At 45.6% G+C, this 23679-nt stretch overlaps 1 protein-coding gene across 1 annotated transcript in view; it reads left to right on the forward strand.

The window, feature by feature from the left end:
- The window catches only part of TMEM43 (transmembrane protein 43), a 239491-nt gene that overhangs the window by 94888 nt on the left and 120924 nt on the right, over positions 1-23679 (forward strand). Inside the window, exon 2 of the mRNA XM_069643404.1 lies at positions 5620-5769. Within this exon, the coding sequence (XP_069499505.1) occupies positions 5620-5769 (150 nt within the window). The remainder of the gene's footprint in view (positions 1-5619; positions 5770-23679) is intronic.

Below are 23679 nucleotides of genomic sequence, written 5' to 3' on the forward strand. Positions count from 1 at the left end.
CCACTCCGAGCTTTAACCCCTCTCTTTAATTTCCTGCTCTTCCTTCTCTTAACCTTTTTGCCTTCAGGGGCTTTTTGCACCCCCTTCTGGTCTCCCCTCTGTTTTCTTACCTTCTTTCTCGTGCCCACTGCCACCTTCTTTAACTTCCTTTGTGCACACTTGCACCTTCATTGTCCTTCTTGCGCCCATGACACTTTCTCCAGCTTTCCCGTGCACACTTGCACACTTTTTACCTTTCCGTGCCCACTGGCACCGTTTCCAGCTTTCCTGTGCACACGTGCACCCTGTCCATGCCACTGGCACCTTTTCCAGCTTTCCTGTGCACACTTGCACCCTGCCGGGTCGCTGCACCCTTCTCTCTCGTTTCGGGTCGCTCGTGCCCTCTTCATTACAGTTTGTTCACTTTGCGCTGCTTGCGTGCTCTAGTTTTCTCACTTTTCTTTTTCCTGTCACTCTTCTTTCATTCTATATTGTCTTACTAGTTCCTTCATTCCGCTCTGTGCTGCGTTATGTACTCCTTTCGCCCGCTCTGTTTCAGTCAGCCGCATGTCTCTCTCTCTCTCTCTCTCTCTCTCTCTCTCTCTCTCTTCCCCTTCCCCTTCCCGGGGCCTGAGGTCAAGGTCTCACCAGCTGCCCCTCAGACAACCTTGGGGCGGGCACCGGTTCCAGGAGAACAAGCAATTCTCTGACCGCCAATAGCAGCCTGCAAGGTACTTCGCTCTGGTTCCTTGGAGACACGGCTCCCTAGCCACGCTGCAGCCCCTCTCCAACACCGGGACAGCGTCTTGGACACCGTTCTCCGATGGGACCTTGATCCTACTGCTGTCTACTCCTTGGCTTCTTTGGTCCAGACAACATCCCCAGCTCACTCTGTCACCTGTGTAGAACCACACCTTTTATAGTTGTGAAAATAGTCAAATGGGGTCAGGTGTGAGTGATAATTAGTAAATGACTGACTCTATCAATGGGACGACATAAGTTCTTTCTACAGCCGGTTTCCCTTACACTCCCCATGTTATTCCTATGAGCAATCTTCACTAATCCCAGTTTCCTCCTCCTCATCTCGGTATTTGTTGGAAATATGGAGATGCGACAAGACCAATGGGGGCTCTTGCAGGGTGGAGGGTAATAAGATGGTTGAGTTTGGGGAGAAGGGGACCACTCAGTTTGATTTGTATATGTTCAGGGCAATTGCTTTTTTCCTCGTCATTTTTCTTACTGATTATTTGTAATAGTTGGACTAATGTGGATAAGAAGTTCTTTGACTTCAGTTGGGGAAGGACCTGTTTATGTTATAGCCGACCAGATTCTGGTCCCTCTGGTACCTGTATTTCCCCACCATTATCATTCTATTATAATTGGACTTCTCTTCCTTATTCAAGAGAGGTAGACCCGAATATCCTATAAAGGCTTCAGGGATGTCTTCCTCGCCCCCCCACCCGTTATCCTAATCGGATACTGTGCCTCACCTGAGTGTCTCCCGGATTTATTACCTCCGACTCCCCTACCCAGGTGCTCCTTACTCGCTTGTCGACCCTCAAGGTTGGGATCCAAAAGCGATGGCCCTCCCCTGGCCGCCTAATAGAGGAACGTCGGGGCCTACCTGGGAGAATACCCTCTGCTTTCTCATAGGTGGCTCAAACGCCAGGGTCCGCAGTCACCACCAAAGACAGTCAAGTTTCAGAACATACGTTAAAATGGAATAGTTAGTTGTCAGGAGTTATAATAATTTATATAACTTTCAATAGATGGCCCAAGACTACTGTCTCCAAACCTAAAAAGAGTTTTGTAAAAAATAAAATAAAGTTACACTAGTGAAATTCACCTAGAAAAGGAGTAAGTTATAAAAGTCTGCCAATTCAAAACTATAAGTTCAGGCCTTTGAAGTATGTACTACAAATGTGTTCAAATACAATATAATTGGATAAAGTGTAGAATGCAAAAGTGCATTGGTGCAAATACAGAGTCGCATGCATGGTCACATACAAATGAAACATGTAAAAAAGGGAACCCTAGAACAGAAGGAATTAAATCATGGATTAAAAATAAATAAGTAAACTAACAGTTCCTGGTTAGGTGTATATAACAGTTGTAAACCCACAGAATGGAGTAGGGGAAATTGCAACCAAATTAAACCAATTGGCTTCTTGAGCACTAAGTCCACACGTCTGCTCAGAGCGAAGGAAAGATGCAATGTTTCGTGCCATGTTTGTTGTTGGCCATGAGACATTGGGCGTGTGGTAGGGACTCCCACCTCCTCCTGCTGGGGAATAACTGCACAAGATTTGCAAGTTTCCCTACTGCTCCCCAGCACAAGCAGCCCGATGTGCTCCATAATTGTGGGGTCCAAAAGCAGGCTGCCAACACCGGAGCACCTGCCACAAGCCCCCAACTTGCTCCACTCCAGACCGAGACAATACTTCTAGGCAGTAGCCAATCTCCCCACAATATTGAATGGGTTGCTAAAGTAAAGCCAGTTAAGGAATAGCAGCAAACAGCGGGAAACAGCATGTGCCACTGCCCGCTCCGCTTGGGGAGGAGTGAAGTGCACAGCAGTAGCACTATGGAGCCTCTCCTCCTTCGTGCGAGGGAAAACTGTGTGAGCATTGTGTTCTTTGCCTTTGATGACCAACCTTTGCTGCATACCCAATTTGCCTAATACAATGCTGATATTCCATCAGACTCCGTCAGATATGTAGATGTCCCTGAAGATTCCCCTACTGGCAAGGTGGTAAAGTTCTTCTGGCCAGCCAAGTGCCTGATTAACAGACTCCAAAGGGGAACTACATCCCTTAGATCCTTGTCAGTTCAGGTTGTCTGTCCATCTGTCTATCACTCGGTCTCTCTTCTCCCCCTCTTGTTCCTCCTTGTCCCCATTTCCTCCCTGCTGCTTCTTTTACCCATTCCCTCTTCTTTCCCCTCACACACCTCCCCCATTTCCCCTTCTCACTTTTTTTCGTTTCCCCCACATTTTTGCTTCCCCCCCCTCTCTCCCCTCTTCTGAACAGGCCAGAATTGCCATCCAAACCAGGGTTCCGGGTTGCGCCTTGTCAAAGGCACTGTTCTTAATGGGAAAGAGAGGTAGTTTGTTAGTTATGTGAGGGGTTATGACACGCCTAATGACTGGCACCCTTGGTAAGTGATGGGCAGCACACTGGAGCAGACACTGATTACTAGAGGAAGACTGAAAAAGTTTCATGAGCAGCTGGAGGTTGGAAATGGAATCATGAAGAAACAGTGATCTTTCAAACATGTTTCCTGATGGCAATGGTACCAGTCTAGAATAAGCAGAGAGCGGGGACCTTGCAAGCAGTGTTCAGACTGACGGCAAGGGAGCCTGCAAATGCAGCTTCATACTGAAAAAAACTATACTCTGATCACACCCCTAAAATGGGAGTTAACTGGAACATCCAGCCAGCTGCCAAAACCTCATACATCGAAAACTTGCCTGCTTTTCAGTGACAAAGATCCTGCAGTGACTATAGCTGCTAGAACGCTGGGCTCTAAAATCAGAGATGTTTTAAAGGGTGGAGGCCTAGAAGGGTCACCAAAAGTCATTGAGTCCGCTTCAGGTGAATTAAGGATCCACTTCCTGAACAAGGGCTTTGCATGGGCTGAGGGAAGGCAAGGCTGGGGTCTAGACTGAAGTTGGGTTCTGTAATTGACGAAGGGCTTCTATGGAGACATTCTAGCACTCTTGTAGAAAGCAGCAGCATAAGTGACTGAAGTTAGAACCGCGTGCAATACTAGAGAGTGCCGATTTTCAACTGTCTCAGAAACTGAAGACTATAAGGGTGATGCATACTTTTAACCAAGTTTTAATAATTATATTTTTCCTTTTCTTTTTCTACATTATTTTTATGTTTGCACTGATTCTTTGTTTAAACTCTTTTAAATGTTCAATTGTCTAATAGAATTTTATTTGTATCATGTTTATTAATTGTATCTAATTTAATATATTGAAACGTTGATTGTATTCAGCTATATCAATAACAAGAAAAACAATAAGGGTGATACATCTCTAACCTGGCTCTGTAAGATTCGGAAATTGATTCTGGAATAGAATATATATTCCAGAATGCATCGTGGAGATCTGTAGATCATGCCAAGGCACCAAACAGTTCATAGGCATAAAAGACGGATGACCAGAATCTGCATGGCCCTTGTGACCACTGGCTCGCAGCAAAATGGTAGGAAAGTGGCCCCCCACTCCCTCACATGCACCGGGGACAGATTTGCTGTGCATAGAGGCAGTCGTGCCGCCCTGGTGATGCGCCCAAGGCAGTGGCCTAAACTGCCTCGTCAGTGGATAAGCCGTCTATATCAGATCGCACTGGAGACCACAAATGAAAGTAGTTGATGGTGTGTCCATGTGTTCTATTGAATACATTCCACCCCACCTTCTGCAAAAAGCATCCTGAAAGTTGTCAACTTCAGAATTTCATGACAATATATAAAGGGGTCACCCAACAGCCTTTTACATTTGGCGAAATTCTTGGCGTCTTGCAATATCTTTGTGAAGTAAACTGTTCAGTGCTTCATGTCTGATTCCTCGCAGTTCAGTTAAAAGGTGTTGGTCATTTATTGGCCCTCAATATATAGACTTCGGAATGATGAAGGGGTGAGTCAGCCTGGCAGGATTAAAATCTGTTTTATTAAGGCTGTAAACTGATGTTTTGGGCGAGTGCTTAACTTTGAGCTATATTGCCAACTATTTCAAGTGTTCAGCCTGCTTTAACCTCATAGACTTAGCTTGTCTGTCGCATTTTGCAACCACCAGTTGATGAAATCGTAACTAAAATGCTAAAATTCAGAAGGAATCCGTTTTGAATGTTTCTAAAACTCGTCATTCTTGAAGCAAATGCTTACACGGGATTCATTTGTTATGACGATTTTGGTAGTTGATAACATTTTATTGAAAACTAAGATCACCAGCGATCATTCAATGTAAAATAAAAAATAAGTTAGCCTCATTTAGAAAAATAGATGAAGTTTAAAATGTATCATGGGGGAAAAGGTAGTTGCTGGATGAAAAGGTAGTTGCTGGATAAAATGCTAAAAAATAAATAGCAATGATCATTTTTCTTCAACTCCTGTAACCTGCAGTGGAGTGTGTCTAAAACATACTTTTATTTTACAATCGAAAAATGTTTTTGTAGCTGAGCTGCAAACTGGATGGTATTTTGGAAGTGGATAGTGGAGAGACAATGGGCGATGAACATAATAAACTGAGACGGAGGGCTTTTGTAGTATGTATCCCACTATTTTCGAAAGATTAACAATCTAAAAAATCAACAAATGAAAGAAAATGTGTCAGTATGACCTAAATTGCATGCTTTTTGCTACAATGTAAATGTCATTTCTTAAGCTACTTTTAGTCTGCAATGTTTTACTAAGTGTTTATTTACAACAAATTACTTGTATAGAACGCCTAGCAAATTGTTCTTAGACAACTGATCAAAAATTAAAATGTTATGTCCGCTTTTTCGTAATTAAATGAACAAGTAGTGAAATGTTTGATCCTATCATATATTAACCAATAATTTATTATGTTATTCATAGACTATTTGATATCTTGAGCTGGTCATTTCATCAAAAATGTTTGTGTTCATTTTCCAGTTTTCAGATGCCCGCGACAAAGGGGAGCATGTCAAAGTTACAAGCAGGCATAAGCCAGGCTTTCTTGAGCGCCTACGTGAGACTTCTGGGGGAATGCTTATTGGGCTTGTGGCCTTCAGCCTCTCATTTTACGTTCACTTTACCAATGAGGTAAGGACAATGTTGAGTTTTATGCTTTTTTGGCCTTAGACTATGTTCTGAGCACAGTTGCATGACAGCACAACTATGTGCAGTGATTATGCAATTTTTCTTCTACCCACCTCCATGTTTTAAGCATTGCCTAGTGTTAGGAAATATATTCTTTTTGCTAACTACCTCCAAGGTTTCCTATGGAACCCCATTCCTTTTTCTCTGTTTCTATCTTTACCTGTCTTTTTGAGGAAAAGTAAGACCGTTGGCTTCACTTGCCTTGCCTTTTGCTCATTGTTCTGGTGAAACTGTTCAGTCCTTCAGACTGTCAGTACTGGGAAACTTTGTTTCCCTTATTTATTCTTGTATCTTTTTACATTGTACACAGCACGTTACGGTGCAGTGCAATGGGGATACTTTGGGGATACTTTTGTATCACCCTAGCTTTTTATAATTTGTGTGTTTTTGGTTACTTTTTATGTGCCTAAAACAATCTGGTAGCAGCAGTTCCATTACAAATGTTTTTGTTTTTGGCGGTTCCATTTTTATTTTTTTAGTTTTTGGTGTTTACCGCATTTGGGTACTAAACGTGGCTAGTGCCTACAGTAGCTCTGCAATGAGATTTTCACTTGTCATTTGGGAAGCAGCTTTAGGGGCTGGTTGATGCTCAGTGAGGAGTTGTACATTCATTGTTTTCCTTTTTTGGCCTGTATTATGTACTCTAGTGGAGGGTGTTGAGTGTATTTTCATTTATTTTTTTTTTGTCCAATTTGTGCTATTGTGATGGGTTTCTCTTGTGTTTTTGTAGCTTCTAGCCCAGTTTTTCTGTGCTGACCTGCATGTAGAGTGTGCAGTCCCTGGGGTGTAGTCCTTTGTTTGTATCTGGCTTTCTCCCAGTCCCGCACTCCTCCTCCCGCCTCCCAGCCCGGCTACCTCCCCTGATTGGTACGTCCACCTGGTCATAACTGACCTTCCCAGGACAGCCCTCTGCCCGTGCAGCCCCTGCGGCTAAGAGCCCCGAGTCAAAGGGTGGCTCCCACAGAGGCAGCTCCAGATTTTGTGACATGATGCCTACCCCCGGAGCACCAGGCCAGGCCCAGCACTCCCGGGAGCAGGCATCACGCCCCCGGGTAAAAGCCCAGCGGCCCTTTATAGGGGCTCTTTGGACTCTGTCCTGGCGCCGATGGCGCCAGGCTCATGTTGGACATCAGTCCTGGCGCCATAGGCACCAGGCTCATAAGGGGAAGTGTTTGGTGCACTTACCTGAAGCAGACCATGCTGCACACTCACCTGATGCATACCATGCTGTATGAAGAACCAAGCCAAATGAGGTTTAGGAGGGACTATTTTTCTGAAGGAACTATTTTGTTACTGGGGTGGGGCTGTGGAAGAATACTCACCTGGAACTTCTTCCAAAGCTATTTAAGCCACGCCCAGACAGCCACACGTGCTTCGCGTTGTTCTGCATCCCAGCAGCTGAACGCTCACCGTGTCTGCTCCTGCACCTGGACTCCAGCCACGCCCGCCTCGAACCTGGAACACCTGTAAGGGAATAAGAGAAGAGAAAGGTGAAAACCGAGAACTTATTCAACCTTCTTACCTGCATCCAGAATCTTCACGCCAGCATTCCTGAAGGAAGACTTCCATTTAAAAGCACTGCGTTGCTCGCTGCAGCGCTGCGCTTCTCTCACCTGTTCCCGAGACGCCGCCCGGCTCCATCGCGGCTCTCAGCACCGGTCGCCACATCTCTCCACCTAGGGGAGAGAAGAAGAGGCAAATGGTGAGCAAGGGAACACAAGAGGAAAGCCTAATTTTCAGCCATATTACTTACTGTCTTTTCTTGGTGAACCATTCCACATCTCGGGTCGGCGCCGCATCTTTGGCAGGTACCGCACCCCGGCCCCTATGGGGAAAGGACAAAAGACATTACTTGGGAATTATAAAGACATTTAGAGGGGTCGCCCTCATCACTAACTGACCTGATTTTACCACCGGCAATTTAACCCCTCAACGCATCGCCTTTGTTCTGCACCTGAAATAAAGGACAGAAAAGACAACATAAAAGGAGACTCACACTTGAACTTTTGCATCTTCATACTTACGGCGTATCGCTCAGAAAAGTCAAGTGGATGTGCCAGCGCCATTCTGAAAACCAGTGAAGTAACTGGACGAACGCGCGCCCCTGCACCAGAAGCAGGATGGAGAGTTCATCCTTCCAAACCATAAGGTGAGCTTAAATCGGGGGTTTTGGATGAATCGGAGAAGAACGAAGGAGGGAAGGGGGAGCAAGCACACTATTCAGCAGACAGTTATCCCCTTCTCATCTGGAGAAGGATTTTCCTACCGGCCCGACAAGCAAGATTTGGGGGTCCTGTTCAATCGGTGGTCCGAATTCTGCGCATCACGCTTGAAGAGGCCACAGCAACCCAGGCCAGACCAGCGCCTCCTTGGGAGCCAGGTGAGCGTTACATTGTGTCTGCAGATGTCAGCAGGGGAGGCCGGCGGCCAGTCGTCAACCAGCAGCAACCATCAAGGTAGGTGTGACCAGTGTGGGGAGTAGAGAAATCACTCTACTCCAGAAGCCCTGCCACTCTACCTGCCCTCAGACCATAGCAGACCAGGACATTAACATTAACCTGCTTAACAATTAGAGACAATTGTGAACCCTAGCCTGCGTCGCATCTAGATAGGATTGTGAATGTTAGCAAGTGCCACACTTACAGCTGTGAATGTTAGCAAGTGCCACACTTAAATAGAATTATGAACATTAGCCTGCGTTGCATCTAGATAGAATAGCAAATATTAGCCATTGCCACATCTAGACTGCGTTGGTAATATTACCAATGCCACATTTAGATAGAATTGTGAATGCTAGCTTGCTTCGCATCTAGACAGGATTTTGAAGGTGGCCCATAGCCACATTTGGATATAATTGTGAATATTGGCATGTGTCATATATAGACCGGATTGTGAATTAGCCGGTGCCCGGATCTAGATAGAAATGCCAAGATATTCACACGCCACATCTAGATAGCGAGGCCAATAACCAACCCACTAACAATTTCACCCCTCTGCATACACCTCTCGAACTCTAACCAAACACAACCACAACCCTAAAGCACAACAAACCGCACAAGCTTCACGACACTGCAACAACAAAACAAACCACACATAGCTTTGCACAACAGCACACAACGGCTACTGACCGGAAAGCACCCCCAAGCTCAGCGAACGCTGTTCACTGAACTGAAACTGCCAACTGCACATCACTGCTCTCTTCTGCTTATCCCGCTCGTTCCCACTAACTCACCCCCACCACGTTTCTTTTCAGATCCGCCAGAGCTGGGCACCATTCCAGTGGTGATAGTGCACGGTACAAATATCCTTTAACATTAACATATTGTAGTTTGTCTTTCTTTCTTCCTGCCCTCTCGGGTCAGGAAAGTCCTTATAAGGCAATGCACTTGCCCCGGAAAGCTGCACATCTCTGGTGCCAGAAAGGCTGGGTGTGGGACAAGTGTGAAAGCAGTAGTTGTCCCTGATTAGACAACTACTGGCTATTTCAATGGTGCAGGTCCTTATCATTGGTGGGCTTGGTATTGCTTATAGCTGGGATTTTGGATAAGAGGACCTCTGCAGCAATTTCTCCACATCTGCGTTGGAGCTAAGAATCCTTCGAAAAAGAGCAGTCTGATAAAGATCGGAAAATGACTCATCTAGTGGCCAGCAACCCTTCCAGTAGCCAGCCTGGTAAAGACCTGCTCCTCGCCTTGTTCTCCAATGACCCTGAACGGTGCTTCAGCCCTTGACTAGTGGGACCAACTAGCCTCAATTCCTTCTCGAGGATCCACCCCCTCAGAACCTTCGGAAGTGTCCGTGCACTGCTTGGTGGACTGACAAACTATCTAATGGGTAACCTTGCCAGAACCGTCGCCATTGAAGTCCAGAACTTGGTGCTTTCCAGCTTGGGCGACAATTAGACTTGTCCCTGAATTTTCACCATTCCACATTCACGGGAACCTGTCCTGGAGCTTCTGCTGTGACAGTGACTGGAAGTACGCCTGTCGTCACCTGTTTGCGTAGACCGTTGCTGGAAATCGCCTTCCTCCAACATGCGAAGTGGGTCTGCATTGGTGAATTCTGCATTGCTTCTCCAAAAGAGGTTGTGCCTTCCATTTCCACTTTCATTCAACCGGAAGAATCCTCAAACCTGCAATTCCGAGGCCCCTCTCACTGGAACAAACGGCAGATCCTGCCACTAGCAGGATCCACAGACGATCCACAAAGTCATCTTCGAAAATCAGAGTCATGGGGTAAGTAATCATCAGTGTGCCTTTCACCCGCTGTCCTCAATAGGATAACATTGGGAACAAGTCCCTTTATCTCCTAATTCTATTCCACTGCCCTTTGGTAGTCGAATCTGGTTTGGGTGTGCTGCCGCAGGGTTAGCCTGGGGTGTGGAAGAAAGGAAATCTCCTAACTACCTCGGATAAAATGGTTGTAGAACTTAGCCTATTGAATCCTACCTACGGAGACCACATACTGGTGAGAAACATTGTGTGGTACCTGTGACGTTTTGGGCACAAGGCCCCATTCATCGTAGGTTTAGAATTGTTAAATTAGGTTGTCTTGTGATCTGGTTCCCATCATTTACTGTATCTAAAATACTTTGCTGATTAAGTTGGCTGATGTATATTTGAAACTATTGTGACTGTTGTGAAAAACCAGAGGGTGTTTCACTGCTTAGACCCTGGGGATCCCTAACTCAGGTGGCCAAGGCACGGCCACCGCCTTTGGATCCAGACCCTGGGTGTGGACAAGTGCGGGAGAATCACCTGGGTGTGGGGTCCTCGGGGAGTGGGGGAGGGATGTCCGCTGGCGAGACATGGTATCCCCCCTTTCCAAATACACCTGTACCTATTTTATAGGATATTCCACCTTCCAAGATCCCTGCCCCCTTTCCTGTCCAAACATTGAGCTGAGGAAGAGGAGGTCTGAGGCTGAAAGGGGTACCACCTGTGCAATACATTGGAGATGTCCCACTAATAAGATCAGGCGGGGTCAGGCACTTGATTTTAATTACATACACCTGGTACCTACTGGCTCTCCCCCCTTGGTTAAAAGGTGGAACACTGAGACGCACTCTGAGCAAGGCGATCCAGGCAGAGCAGAGCGACAGACCGAGGGACGGAACCAAGGAGCGAAGAAACCTTGGGACACCCCAGCGAGGGATCGTTACCTCCGAAGGGCTTTGAAGTTTGTGCAAGGAAGCCCAGATAGAGAGAAGAGAGAAACCTCTTTTGTGTTTCAAGGATACTAGCCACCCTCCCAGCTGAACGGCAGAGTTGTAGAGGTGCAGCAGCAGTTGTGGTCAAGATCAAAGCCGCAAAAGACGAAAATGAATTAACACAGCCGGTGAGTTGATGAAAGCAATGAAAGTCCGGTCTATGTTAAATGAAACTTGATGGCAACAGTATCCGACGAATGAAAGTTGCGCGTGTGCCGATAAGACGTGAGAGAAAGCAAAGCATTGTAAAGAACTGTAAATTAAAGATACACAGTAACGGAGTGGTTCGGCAAAAGAAGATTGCATAATCGCAAGTCTCTGTGAAATTTCAGGTGCCGTAGAAGCAGAAAGAAACTGAGATGCAAGATTTGAACTCTGAGGTTTGATAACCTAGATATGAGAGATCTTTGAATTTTGAAATAAGTACTGTGCTTGAAACTACATTTACCAAGAGACCTTGGTTTAGGAGAGAGAAAGCGGCGTTTGAGGAAAGAAGGTCGAAGTGGTCATGCTGAGGTAAGAGCAAAAGCCCTGCAGTTTCGAAAGTCTTCGACAGCGGAATGAAAGTGAAAGGAGGCTCATGCCCGATGAAGGGAAGCCTATGAAGGTGTGATTGAAGCTTGGGGATGGGAACCCCACCCCCCCCACAAATTGTGATTGAAAGGTTTAAGCCCGGCAGAGGGAATCCTGTACTGAATTGTGGTGACCAGAAGGAAACACACTTTCTTTTAACTGTTTTACAAGCTAAAAGATGACCTGGACTGGACCGAGAGCAAGCAGAGAGATCCAGCAGATAAACTAGTGACTTTTCGTGGAAAGCCAAGTGGGCCCTGGTGCATGAAACAAACTGCATCCTTGTGTCGGAAGAGAGTGTGTCCAAGTGTTCCACCTTACCCCGTGCTACAAAACGTGGGGAAGGGAGTTTACTCAGCCATACTGACATTTCTTTCGAACACTGATTTTCCTTTTTGCATTACACATTCCCTTTAAACATTTATTGTATTAGAAAGAGGGAAGGCGTTCGGTATATAAGTATAGACCATTGTATTTTGACTGAGGACTGACTAGGACTGTATTTTCTTTTTGTTTGATGGTCGAGAATACTCCCATCTCAGTTATAGGGCAAGATAGGAGTTTTACAATCCCTTTTAAATCATCAATAAAGTTTTTGAAACTTACAGCTCTTGTGTCGGTGTCTACTTGTGATACCATGCCTCTATCACACTGTATATATTTGTGTGATAAAGTTTTGTGCACTGATACTTTCCGCTAGATTCATTTTCCAGTGTCTTCATAAGGCCTATAATGAATGACTATATGTTTACACTTGTCTGTCTAAATTGAATTATTGTGTGCCATACTGTGTGGACTAATTGAGGGCCCCTGACCCCACTCGCACTCTCCTGAGAATAAGCCTTAACTGCTCCCCATTGCTACCTTAATTGGGGTTTGGCTACACTCTCAGATCACCATGTTCATCATAACTAGGGTAGCCCCTAAAATCTGTCCACCAGGCCAGATTCTAGAAATTTATCTTAAGGGCTCCTGTGTTTTTTCTATTTTTTTTTTAATTCTTTTTTTTTGTATTGTCACGCTGTACAGCAGAGCATACCAATTACAGCAAGGAATGGGCCACCACAGGCTGCACTAGCTCATTACCCACGATTTCACATATCCTGCTGAACATATGTCACAACAATGCATTATTAAGCACAGTTTCTGTCCCATGTTGCGGTCTAAAGCCAGATTGACGAGAGCCTAAGAGTTCGTTGGTTTCAAGGTAGTCCTGGATTTGCAAATATGCAACCCTATCGGGATCTTTTAGCTTGAACAGAACCTTTTGGTGGAACAGAACCTTTTGGTTGTACAAGAACTTTGTGAGTCCATTACAGGCACCAAAGAACTGTTAACTAAAGAGACATTTTGCCATCTTGTTTAAGAAACCAGGGGAAGCGGACAATACTCTGTTCCCAAAGGTAAAGACCCTTGGATCCACTTTCGTTGGAGTCATTTTTACGCTTTTGGTTTTGAACACTTTTTCTAACATTAAGTCAAAGACATTGCCTGGCACCTTTGTTTATAACTGTAAGGGTCAGGTTAGGTTAGGTGGTTTTGGACAGAAGGACGGCTTTTCGGTTACTGATATCTTGACACTGACAGAATCTTTAGTTTTAGTTTCTAGGTAGGGAAGTTCCTCTTTAGAATGGGGCTAGAGAGGCGTTTTTTCAACCCATTTTTATTTGGGAGGATTTTTATTTATTTTATTCAGAGGTGGAATTTTCAGCACTCTTTCCCATTTGTTATCCTACAATATGTCGTCCTCTTACTGACTGTTAATGAAGGCTACAGTGAATTCTTCCGACACCAGTCCCATCCATGACCCCAGTTGCTGGCACCTGGAATATCCTGGTCATACCAGAATATCGCATAACAGTAGGTCCGCTTGGTGGTATCCGTCCAGATTTACCGGCTGGATACCACCAAACTCCTAATCGCCCCCAATGTCTCTTATTCAGGCCCGGTTCACTATCCTGCCAGGACCTTTGCCAAGGGATGTCTCTCTTCTTCCTTGGTCTTCTGTGGGTCCCAGCCCCGTTCTTTAAGCGTACAACGTCTCATATTCAGGCCCGGTTCGCTATCCTGCCAAGCATTCTCTTGCATGTATAATTTTCCATTTGGGTCCTAGACCTTTCTTTCTCTTCTAGTCTCTTTGGGGTGCTCTCTCACACTGTACATTTGGTCTCTCAACTTGGAAGATGGTCCTCCCAACCACAACTTCTAGGGTATCCCAGTGCCTTCCCAGTCCCCCTCTGTGTACCTTTTATACTTTGTCTGCGAGGGTCCCAGTCCTCGACAACACCAGCAAGCTTCTCTGGCTTCCATTGGGACTCCTCTCTGCCTTCCATCAGTCTCCTCTCAGATTTCGGTGCCTCTGCCATGTGGGATTTTTGCTGTACGTCGAGTCCCACCTGGCTTACATGGATGGCTTCCTACCTGCCACTGGGCGTCTTGTTTCCCCGCCTTTAGGTGAGCTGCAGCTTTGTTAGGCCTTTCGTTCGCGGTTTGCCTCTGTGTCCGCAGCATGTCCTTCCTGCGCAGCTTCGCTCTCCAGCTCGATGCTCTTCTGGGGAAGGATTGATGCCGAAACAAGTCCTTCATCTGTTTTTATGGTAAGCCGTTTTCCACATCACTGATAAGTAGCATGTTTGCCTTGGTTCTATGTGGTATCCAGTTAAAATTTCGAATGAATAATTTCGAATGCATTTTTGTCGAAAAAAATCAATGTAAATTTCTTGTTTTCCGAATATATATTTTTTTATTTTATTTTTTTTCGGGTTTAGTTAGTAAAAAAAAGGGTCAATAAAAAAAACAGGGGGTTGGAGGGGAACCCCCCATTAAAAAAAATGTTAAAATAAAAAAATCGCCATTTATTTTTTTTTTCCGGCATTTTTCATTCGAGGAAAAATGCATTAGAAATTCTGGCATTCGAAAATGTCACTATAAACCTTTCTATGTAGGGCTCTTCATTGGCCTCCTCTTCTTCGTGTCAGTGTTTCTGGAACCATCTATTCGTACTCTTTCCTCCCTCTTCCACAAAACAGTATTTACTATGCATAAAGTAATTTACAGAAGAAAGAGTCAATAAAGAGGGTAGGGGTGTTTGGCTGTTATCTGTGCTGTTGAATGAGCCATAACTGGCGATACTGTGGTTAACATACTGTGTTCTCCTGTGAGGGGTTAGAAATGAAAGGCAGACACATTTTCCAGCATCAGGCATCTTTATTAAAAGAAAATGTTGGATGAAGGGCTTTCTGTACCTATCCTGAAGAGTTTCCCTTCCTGGGAAACTAAAACTAGATTAGTCTGTGTCTCGTCGTCAATAATCAAACTGTTCTTGTGTCCAAAATGTATCTGACCCTCACACTACAAGTGAACAATTAAAGGTGTAAGGTAAATGTTTCTGTTTTGATATAACAAAAAAGTGGGGAAAAAACACAAATACAGAAATTTAACAAATAATCCTTGAATCAAGGAAATGGTTCCCTTGGCCTCAAATAGTTCAGGTAGGATGGCTTAAGTGTTCTTTTCAAATAATGATTCTTTAAAAGTAGAAGAAATGTCTCTTCCAGATGACACTTCCTTAAGGATAGCAAAAAGGGTATTTTTGAAGAATGATAAAAGTGTATTTTACACAACAACTTTTTGAGGATGGCAGGAGTGTGTTTTTAAGCAATGATTCCTCCAGGAGTAGTAGAAATGTCTTTCACACAACACTTTCTTGAGGACGGCAAAAGGTGTCTTTTCCAAACTATGATTCCTTAAGAATATCAGAAATGGCATGCAACACTTTCTTAAGGATGGTATCCTGGTATACTCTCCTGCCAGGAATTTTTCTGGGCTTCGCAGATCTTCTGGTATACCCTCTTGCTAGGTATTCACCCAACGGATAACTGCCTCATGTGCTTCTTTCACCAGGACATCTTATAAGATTCTCTTTCTCAAGTTTTAAATGGATTTCCTGGTATACTCCCTGGCCTGGAATCCCCTTCTGGGTTTTGTAGATCTGCCTGGTATACTCCCCCGCCAGGTATCTTTCTCCCAAAGGCTTACTGCCTGATGTGCTTCTTTCACCAGGGCTTCCTACAATGTTCTCTTTCAGTATAACACAGTGGTACTCCTTCACTGTTTATACTTCATTGACTTCAGGTATTACTTGTTCCAACTTTCCCATATTGACATTTCATATATGGAGACGTATTCAAGTCCTGCTAACTTCTGCACTGGTATTAATTTGCTTGTGGCAATACTTGTTCCAATTTTCCCCAGATTGACATCTCATATATGGTGACTTGTACAGATTTTGCCTTTCAACTTCATTAACGTTCATCTGTTGGAGATAATGTTGACTCCAACTTTCCCCATATTGAATTTGCTTATATGAGGATTTGTGTAAATTCTGTCTTTGTAATTTACTTGAAAAGTATTCAAAATGCGTTTTCAATTGTTCATATGCCCCGGGGTCCCCAACACCTATAGACAGACTCACTGGTATTTGATGGCGTTTCCGTACCCTGGCATATTGCTGCAGCAAAGTCTTTAAATTCTTAGACGGCTTTGCTGACCATCATTCAGTTTCCCCTCCGGCTCCGCGTTCATTTGCTGGAAAAACTGTGGCTGAGTGTCTCCTACAGCCTCGCTGCTGCTGCTGTCAGTCTTTCAGCGGTCCGACCAAGGCATCTGCTACACTTCTCCCGGTCGCACGCCTCTCCGGTAAAGTATGCTCACAAGCGGTTGTTTGGAAGCGTCTGTGTCTCTCCGCATGTCCCGCTTCCATGCATGTGCTTATGACCTTCAGTTCTGCTTCCCGCTTCGACCGCTCATCTCTCCTCGCCACTCTTTAATTGAAGGTGTTCACCAGGTTTAAATGTCCCACGCAGCAGATTTCCATTGTGACAACTAGTCTGCATGTTTAACTTGGTGTTTCCTTCAAGCCAAATTAACTCCTTTTCCCTCCATCGTCTTGAGGCTTTATGGGAGTTGGAGTACATCGGAATTTTAGATCTTTTAAAGTTATATTGTTTTGGATCTTTGTTTAAATCAAAGATATCCGAGACAGGAGATGTTAAGTGAGTATTAATTGTATATACGGTATGAATAGTATTCTGTTCAGATTGCTTTGCAGGAAGGGTTTTGGGATTTTACAGTGAAAGGGATTTGTAAAATGATAAGCGATTAAGAATTCAGGAATTATGAGGTCTTCATCTCTGGGAAGGGAAGAATACTGTGCCTCTCCTAATGGGGTCATCACCTCTTCCCGACAGCCTTCTCCGCCCATGTGATCCTCCCTCATAATACCACCCCCAGGGTGAGGATCATGTAGCGGCTGCTGTCCCCTGACCACGTGGGAGGAAATCTCAGGCTGGGGTTCAGTGATGACTCATAGCATTATTCACACTCCACTGATAATCTTCCCTTCTCCCATGCAGGGTGTCTCCCATGGGATCTTCTCGCTGAGCACCACCCCCATGGGCAATATTGGGTAGCGTACTCGCCTCCCTGGCTCCATGGGAAGGGTCCCCCTGTGGGCAAGAAGTGACAAATACAAAGGATTTTAAGCGCACACAAACAGGGGATCACGGACACCTTTGCGAGATCTATGCTGAAATCATCCTATGAAAACGATGATGCCGCTAGGGGAGAGAGCCCCCTGACGACAGCCGATCCCACAGAACTTCAGAGGATTCTGGATAACGTGAGTGAGTGTCATGATGCCTACCTCTAAGGAGCCAGGCCGGGCCCAGCACCCCAGAGGCAGACATCATTTTCCCCAGGGAAGTCTCAGCGGGCCCAAGTCGGGGCCCTTTGGACTCAGTCCTGGCGCCTTAGGCGCCAGGCTCATAGCGGACCCCAGTCCTGGCGCCTTAGGCGCCAGGCTCATAGAAGAGGATATGTGTTTAAGTGCTTGGGTGCACACTTACCTGATGCAGACCTTGCTGCTTCATCCAGGCCCTCTTGAGGCCTGAATGGGACTACTTAACCTGTAGGACTACTTCACCACCCGGGTGTGGTCGGGGAAGGATACATACCTGATTGGTGGAAGGATACATACCAGGAACTTCTTCCAAGGCTATTTAAACCCCACCCGAACAGCCACACATGCTTCGCGTTGTTCTGCACCTAGCAGCTGGACGCTCACCGTGTCAGCTCCTGCATCCTGACTTCAGCCACGCCTGCCAGCACCCTGGAACACCTGCAAGGGGAGAAAGGAAGAGAATAGGAGAAGAAAAGCCCCTACCTGCTAAATCTGCATCCCGGAGTCATTTCTCCAACGGCCCTGAAAAGGAAGACATCATTTTAAAGGCATTTCGTTTCGATCGCTGCAGCGCTGCATTTTACTCACCTTTGCAAGACGCTTCCATCTTCAGCAGCGATCTTCCGGATTCAGCTACGCCCCGGCGCCTAGAGGAAAAAAGACAAGAACAAAGGTGAGAGGGAGAAAAGGAATAAGGAAAGCTCAGTTTCCTTTTAAGTCTTACCTGTTGGATTATTCCCACTGCATTTCGGGTCCTGCCGCTTCCTGGCATCTCCGGACCCCGGCCCCTATGGGGAAAAAAGACAAAGACATTGAATGAGCGAATGCAAAGACATTACCTGAGCGCTCATCCAGAACTGTTTCACTTCGGGTCGGCGCCATATCTCCGGCACTCCGAACCCCGGCCCCTAAGGGGAAAAAGACATAAGCATTAGCGCTTGCTGCAATTAGACAACGAACATTATTATTAAGCTTGAACTTTTGAACAGAACTTTTACAGCACCTTACCTGAACAGTCAAGCTTACCTGAACTCCCATCAATCCTCAATCTAGTGAAGTAACTGGGTTTCAACGCGCCCCTGCATCAGAAGCAGGATGGAGAGCTCATCCTTCCAAACCCTAAGGAGGGTATCCAACGAGCCAGGGAAGCCAGAATAGAGGGGCCCTTCCTGTCCATCTTCAGAGTTCTGCGCCTTCGACGCCGCGCCTCCGTGGGAACCAGGTGAGCGTTACAGTGAGGGCATTCTCCTGTCAACGTCAAGCTTTATGATATTGCGGCAAATATATCCGCCATTAATTCTAAATTACAGCAGGCGCATGGGGGAATCACTGAAGTTAAAAACAGGGTAAGCCGGGCTGATGAGGATCTAACAGTACTGAAGACAGAACTTACAGCCCTCACTAAAACTGTCCAGACCGCTCACAAAAAGTGCAAATAGTTAGAATCATGATCTTGACGGAATAATGTTCACATATTGGGTATTGTGAAAAACCAGACGGTGTTTCACTGCCCCAACCCGGGGATACTTTGCTCATGTGGCCAGGGCACAGCCATCACCTTTGGATCCAGACCCTGGGGGTGGACAAGTGCGGGAGGATCACCTGAGTGAGAGGTCCTCTGGGAGTGGGAGAGGCACCTGATAGCGAGACGCAGTATCCCCCTTCTTGTAGTTACCGCCAATCGCACAACCCCTCTATCATTTTGGGACATTTCCAAACACACATCTTCCCCTCTGCATTTTCACATAGTACTGTGAAGAAGAAGAGACGTCTGGGAGTAGTAAAGATTACCCATTTAAAACACCTTACGACACAGAGGAAAGACTACCATCAACCACCCTCATGTTGTCCCGCTAATGAGATCAGGCAGGGTCAGGCACTTAATTGTAATCGTACACACCTGACCCCTATTACCTCTCCCCAAATGGTTAAAAGGAGGAGCACGAGAGCAGGACCTGTTCCCTTCCAGCAGAGACGACCCTGGATGCATAAACTGGACGGCCAGACATCGCGGGGGGAGGTCGTGGCCATAGCAGTATATCGAAGGTCACATAGCGGAGATAAAGAAAGGGGAGAGACACTCCTTGCCCGTGTTCAGGGATGAGTAACCTCTTACGTGCAAACGACTGATTTGGAAAGAGTCTGATACAGTTGATAAATCAGCCTCAACTTCAAAAGTAATGCTGAATAAAAGTATCCTACGCAACCGGTAAGTGAAGAATGCGACAAAAGGCCGGTTTGCGTAAAAGGATGAACGATACAGTAAAGATTTGAAAGGCTGCGCGTGTGCTGTGAAACCGCAAGAGAAGCAGAGACATTGTAACAATTGTAAAGCAAGAAATACATGGTAGCGTAGTGGTCAGGCAACATGCGGTTGCCTTCTCGAAATTCTCTGTTAACCGTAAAAGACTGTTGTGAAATACATGAAAGTGAAAGGAACCTTTTGTTTGATAAACTATGAGTGTCAAGAGGCCTTGGGAGAGGCTGGTAAAATAAGTCAAAAGTGGTCATACTGAGGTGAGCATAAAAGCCTTGTACAATAGTAAGTCTTTGACAACAAAGTATATTATTGGTGTCAGCCCGATCGAGGGGAGCCGAGAAAGCAAAGGGAAGGGAGCCCTGCTTTTGTTGTCTTTGAGCCCGAATGAGGGAAACATGGTGAACTTTAATACACAAGGTTTGAGCCAGAATGAGAGAAACTTGGTGAACTTCTTTTTGCACAGTGAGCCCGACTGAGGGAGCAGACAAATGTGAAGCAAAGATGGTTTAAGCCCGATTGAGGGGAATTGATGAGAGCGAGATATACTTAAAGAATTGAACTGTTCTTGAACCATAACCAGATTGAGACACCTGAGAAATTGTGCAGAACATTGTGTTAAAGTGGGGCTGAGCCCAGCGGAGGGTGACCCGGCGCGAACAGTGAGACATTGTACATATGAAAATCCTGACAAGAAAGTAACTTTGAATGGTTGTTTGTCGCATCAGGCCTTCTGAAATAAGAGACTTTGAATAATAGCAAAGAGACTGTGTCACAGAAGGCCCTGATACTGAGGGTTTTGAACTGCATCCTCATGCTAGAGAAGCCAGAGTGTGTGCTGAGCTTGAGTGTGCCGCCTTGTCCCGTGCTGAAAAAATGGGGAATGTATGCTAATGGCTCAACTATCCTGACATCTCATTTCTTGAACACTTTCTTTTGTATAACGTTGTTGTCCACGCCATTTGTATTTAGAAGTAAGGATTGGCAATAGGCTTATTAGTATAGGTCCTTTTATTTTGACAAGACTCTACTAGGACTGCGTTATTATTTGATGGTCGTAGCTTCTCCCATCTTAGATTTAGGATTAGATAGAGGTTTAACCAACCCTTTTCAAAGGTCCAATAAAAACCCTTGAACTGTGATCACTTGTGTCTGTGACCACTGTTTCATACCTTGCCTTCCTTTTCAGTTTACCGGGAGGCCCCATTACTAGTAGCATGGAATCCTTTGTAGAGAGCACGTTGCTGTCGCTCCTGGGCCAGCCCCATGTGTCTCCCATGTTTATGGTCGAGCGAGCCCATAGATTACTGGTGGCTCCGCCCAATCCTGGCGCTGCTCCACAGCCTTTTCTCGAGTCCTCCACTTCAGCGACCAAGATGCAGTCTTGAGGGCAGCACAGAACAAACGGGAGCTCTGTCTGGGATCCAGTAGAGTGCAAATATACCCAGATTTTTCAGTCACTATAGAGCAGGAGCGGAATACCTTTCTGGGAGTTTAAAGAGTTGCTGCAAGGGCGTTCCATCTCCTACTCAATGCTATACCGGGCAAAACTCTACTTTGAGTTTCAGAACAAGTCCTATTATTTTTACACTCCTCGACAAAGCGCTTTCCTTCATCGCACATAATGTCTCGAAATCTGGAACATGAGCTAATGCTCTGCGTCATGGCCTCTACATGGTTGACGATTTCATCAGACTTTAAGGGTGCATTCGATTCCACACTAGTACATCAAGATGTATTCATATGACGATCATGAGTGGTGACACGTCTGCCATATACATCACTCCCCAAGCTCGGTTGTTTGTTATAATGGTTGGGAGGGAGGGTATGTACACTAATTCGGGTTATGCCGTGATTAGGATGATGGGCGGCAGATTGTGGGATAAGGGAAAAAGTTACACTTAGCAGATGTTGTTAAGATTTAAGATTGGCACACTGAGGTGGTCTGATTTTGAGGATGTTGTTGGTAGACATGGGGACTGAGTAGGAAATGTTCTATATTGCCCTAACATGTTATGTTATTTGGCATTTGTATTGCACCTTTCACCACTGGTATGATCTCGGCATGCTGTGGGTGGAACGCTCTCAGGGACCTTAGTCCAGGTCAGTGGAGAAAGTAGGGTAGTAAGTAGTGCGTGTGTGCACTCAGTATGTGGGTAGCTAGGCTGAATTTTTCATGGTGGGCAGCTGCATTCTAATGCTAGAAGTAGCGTTAATGTTGTGTGAGACCAGTAGTATGTGTCCAGCTAGACTGAATTGTCTTCGGGGGCACTGCATTCTAGCAGAGGTGGTGCTTCTATATGAGATTGTGTGCAGCTAGGCTGAATTTATCGTGGGGAATAGCTGCGTTCTAAAGGTCGTTGAGGTGTGCAAGGTGGTGTATAATTATCTGTGCAGCTAGGCCAAATTAATTGTGAGGGATAGGTGCATTCTATTGTTTTATGGTGCAGAGGCTAGAGTCAGTATATTGGTAGGTATGTGCGAGCATCCGTGCAGTTGGATGAGGCCACCTGTTCTTGATTACCTTTATGAGGCTACCAAATTAACTTTGCTCCCTATTATAGAGGTTTGGTGCTTTGGTTATTCAGGAACCTCAATTCAGTTTCGCAAAACATGGCAGTACCTTTTCCTGGCTTAACAATATAATCAATGTTGAGTGTGGCCTTTTTCCCACCTACTGTATGAGGGTAGTAGCTTCCCAATGCTGAGGAATGATGAGTAGATGAGTATTTAGGTCCATGCATGGCACAGGCTGCAGAGGGTATTAGCAATTCTGGTAGTAACAGTCCTGGTGCATTAGTGGTCCAAGGTGATTGCCGATCTAACTGTCCACCATCCCTGGGTCTACCTGAACGGGCAAATGCTTGTTGATTAGCTTCTTCATGATAAGAAGTTATATCCAGGTAATGCGAATTCCGAGTATTTCCTGAATACGTGGTGGGTGCTCTATGAACCCGAAGGCCAGGCTGTGCTGGCCGTGATGTTAATGTTTTGCCCGTCATACATGTGTAGGTTCAGCGGGTGGCTGAGTATTCCAGGTGCAGTGTATGGTTTGAGTTGTGAGCAACAGCTCATCGTTGTCACTCGCCAGAGTACTTACCTGATCAATGAGCGTAGTATATTGCCTGTACCCCAAAGAGCCATCCCAGTCATAATGTTAGTACATAAGTGCTACTATTCCTGTGGTCCAGAGTCCCCGGCATTCATTTACACCGGATGGCTAAGTATTCAGGTAAGCTTATGGTTTGAGCGACATTGCACCATTACAACAGCTGAACTCGCCAGAGACATCACCTGATCTGGAGCGTAGCTAGTACCAAAGAGCCAGCCCAATCATAACATTAGAATATAAGTGCTTGTAGGCCCAAGGCTTAGAGTCACGCGACGTTCATTTCCAGCCAAATATAGAGCCAATACTGTCATCACATTAATGCATAGGTACTACTGGGCATTCATTGATGATGAAAAGTGCCAACTTGTACATGAAGCTAAACACAAACTATTGCGAACAGGGTTCAGTGTCCCGGGCATTCCTGCCTGTCCGTAGTAGTGAATTGTAGACCACTTCGTAGCTGCGGGTGGTTGGTCGGGAGGCCAGATTGATCCTATTGCACCATTTAGGGGAAAAGCCTAATGGTGCCAGGTTTGAGTAGGTAGACCCTCCGATCCTGGCTGATTTGAAGGCAGGGACCACTAGGAGGAGGGCAGTGCTTGACCATAGAGTGTGGGTTGGGAAGTACAGCGTAATAATTTCTTGTATGTATTTGGGGGCAGCTTTCTGCACGTCTCGGTGAGTAATGCACAGGATTTTTAAAGTAGCCCGTCACCATATCAGGAGCCAGTGTAAGGTGCGGAGTACAGGTGTGCTGTGATCCCTTCATCCAAGGGTAAGGAGGAGCCTAGCTGCAGAGTTCTGGACTCTTTGGAGTTGGTTTAGTTGATAGCCGATGCACCCAGGTATAGGGAGTTTTCATAGTCAAGTATGGACCGGACAATGGACATGGCGAACGAGGTAATGTTTATAAATTGGAATATATAGGGTTTGGGCAACCCTATTAAAATACATAAAGTACT

This window comes from Ambystoma mexicanum, chromosome 2p (assembly GCF_040938575.1).
Source record: "Ambystoma mexicanum isolate Mex_15411 chromosome 2p, UKY_AmexF1_1, whole genome shotgun sequence".
NCBI lineage: Eukaryota > Metazoa > Chordata > Amphibia > Caudata > Ambystomatidae > Ambystoma > Ambystoma mexicanum.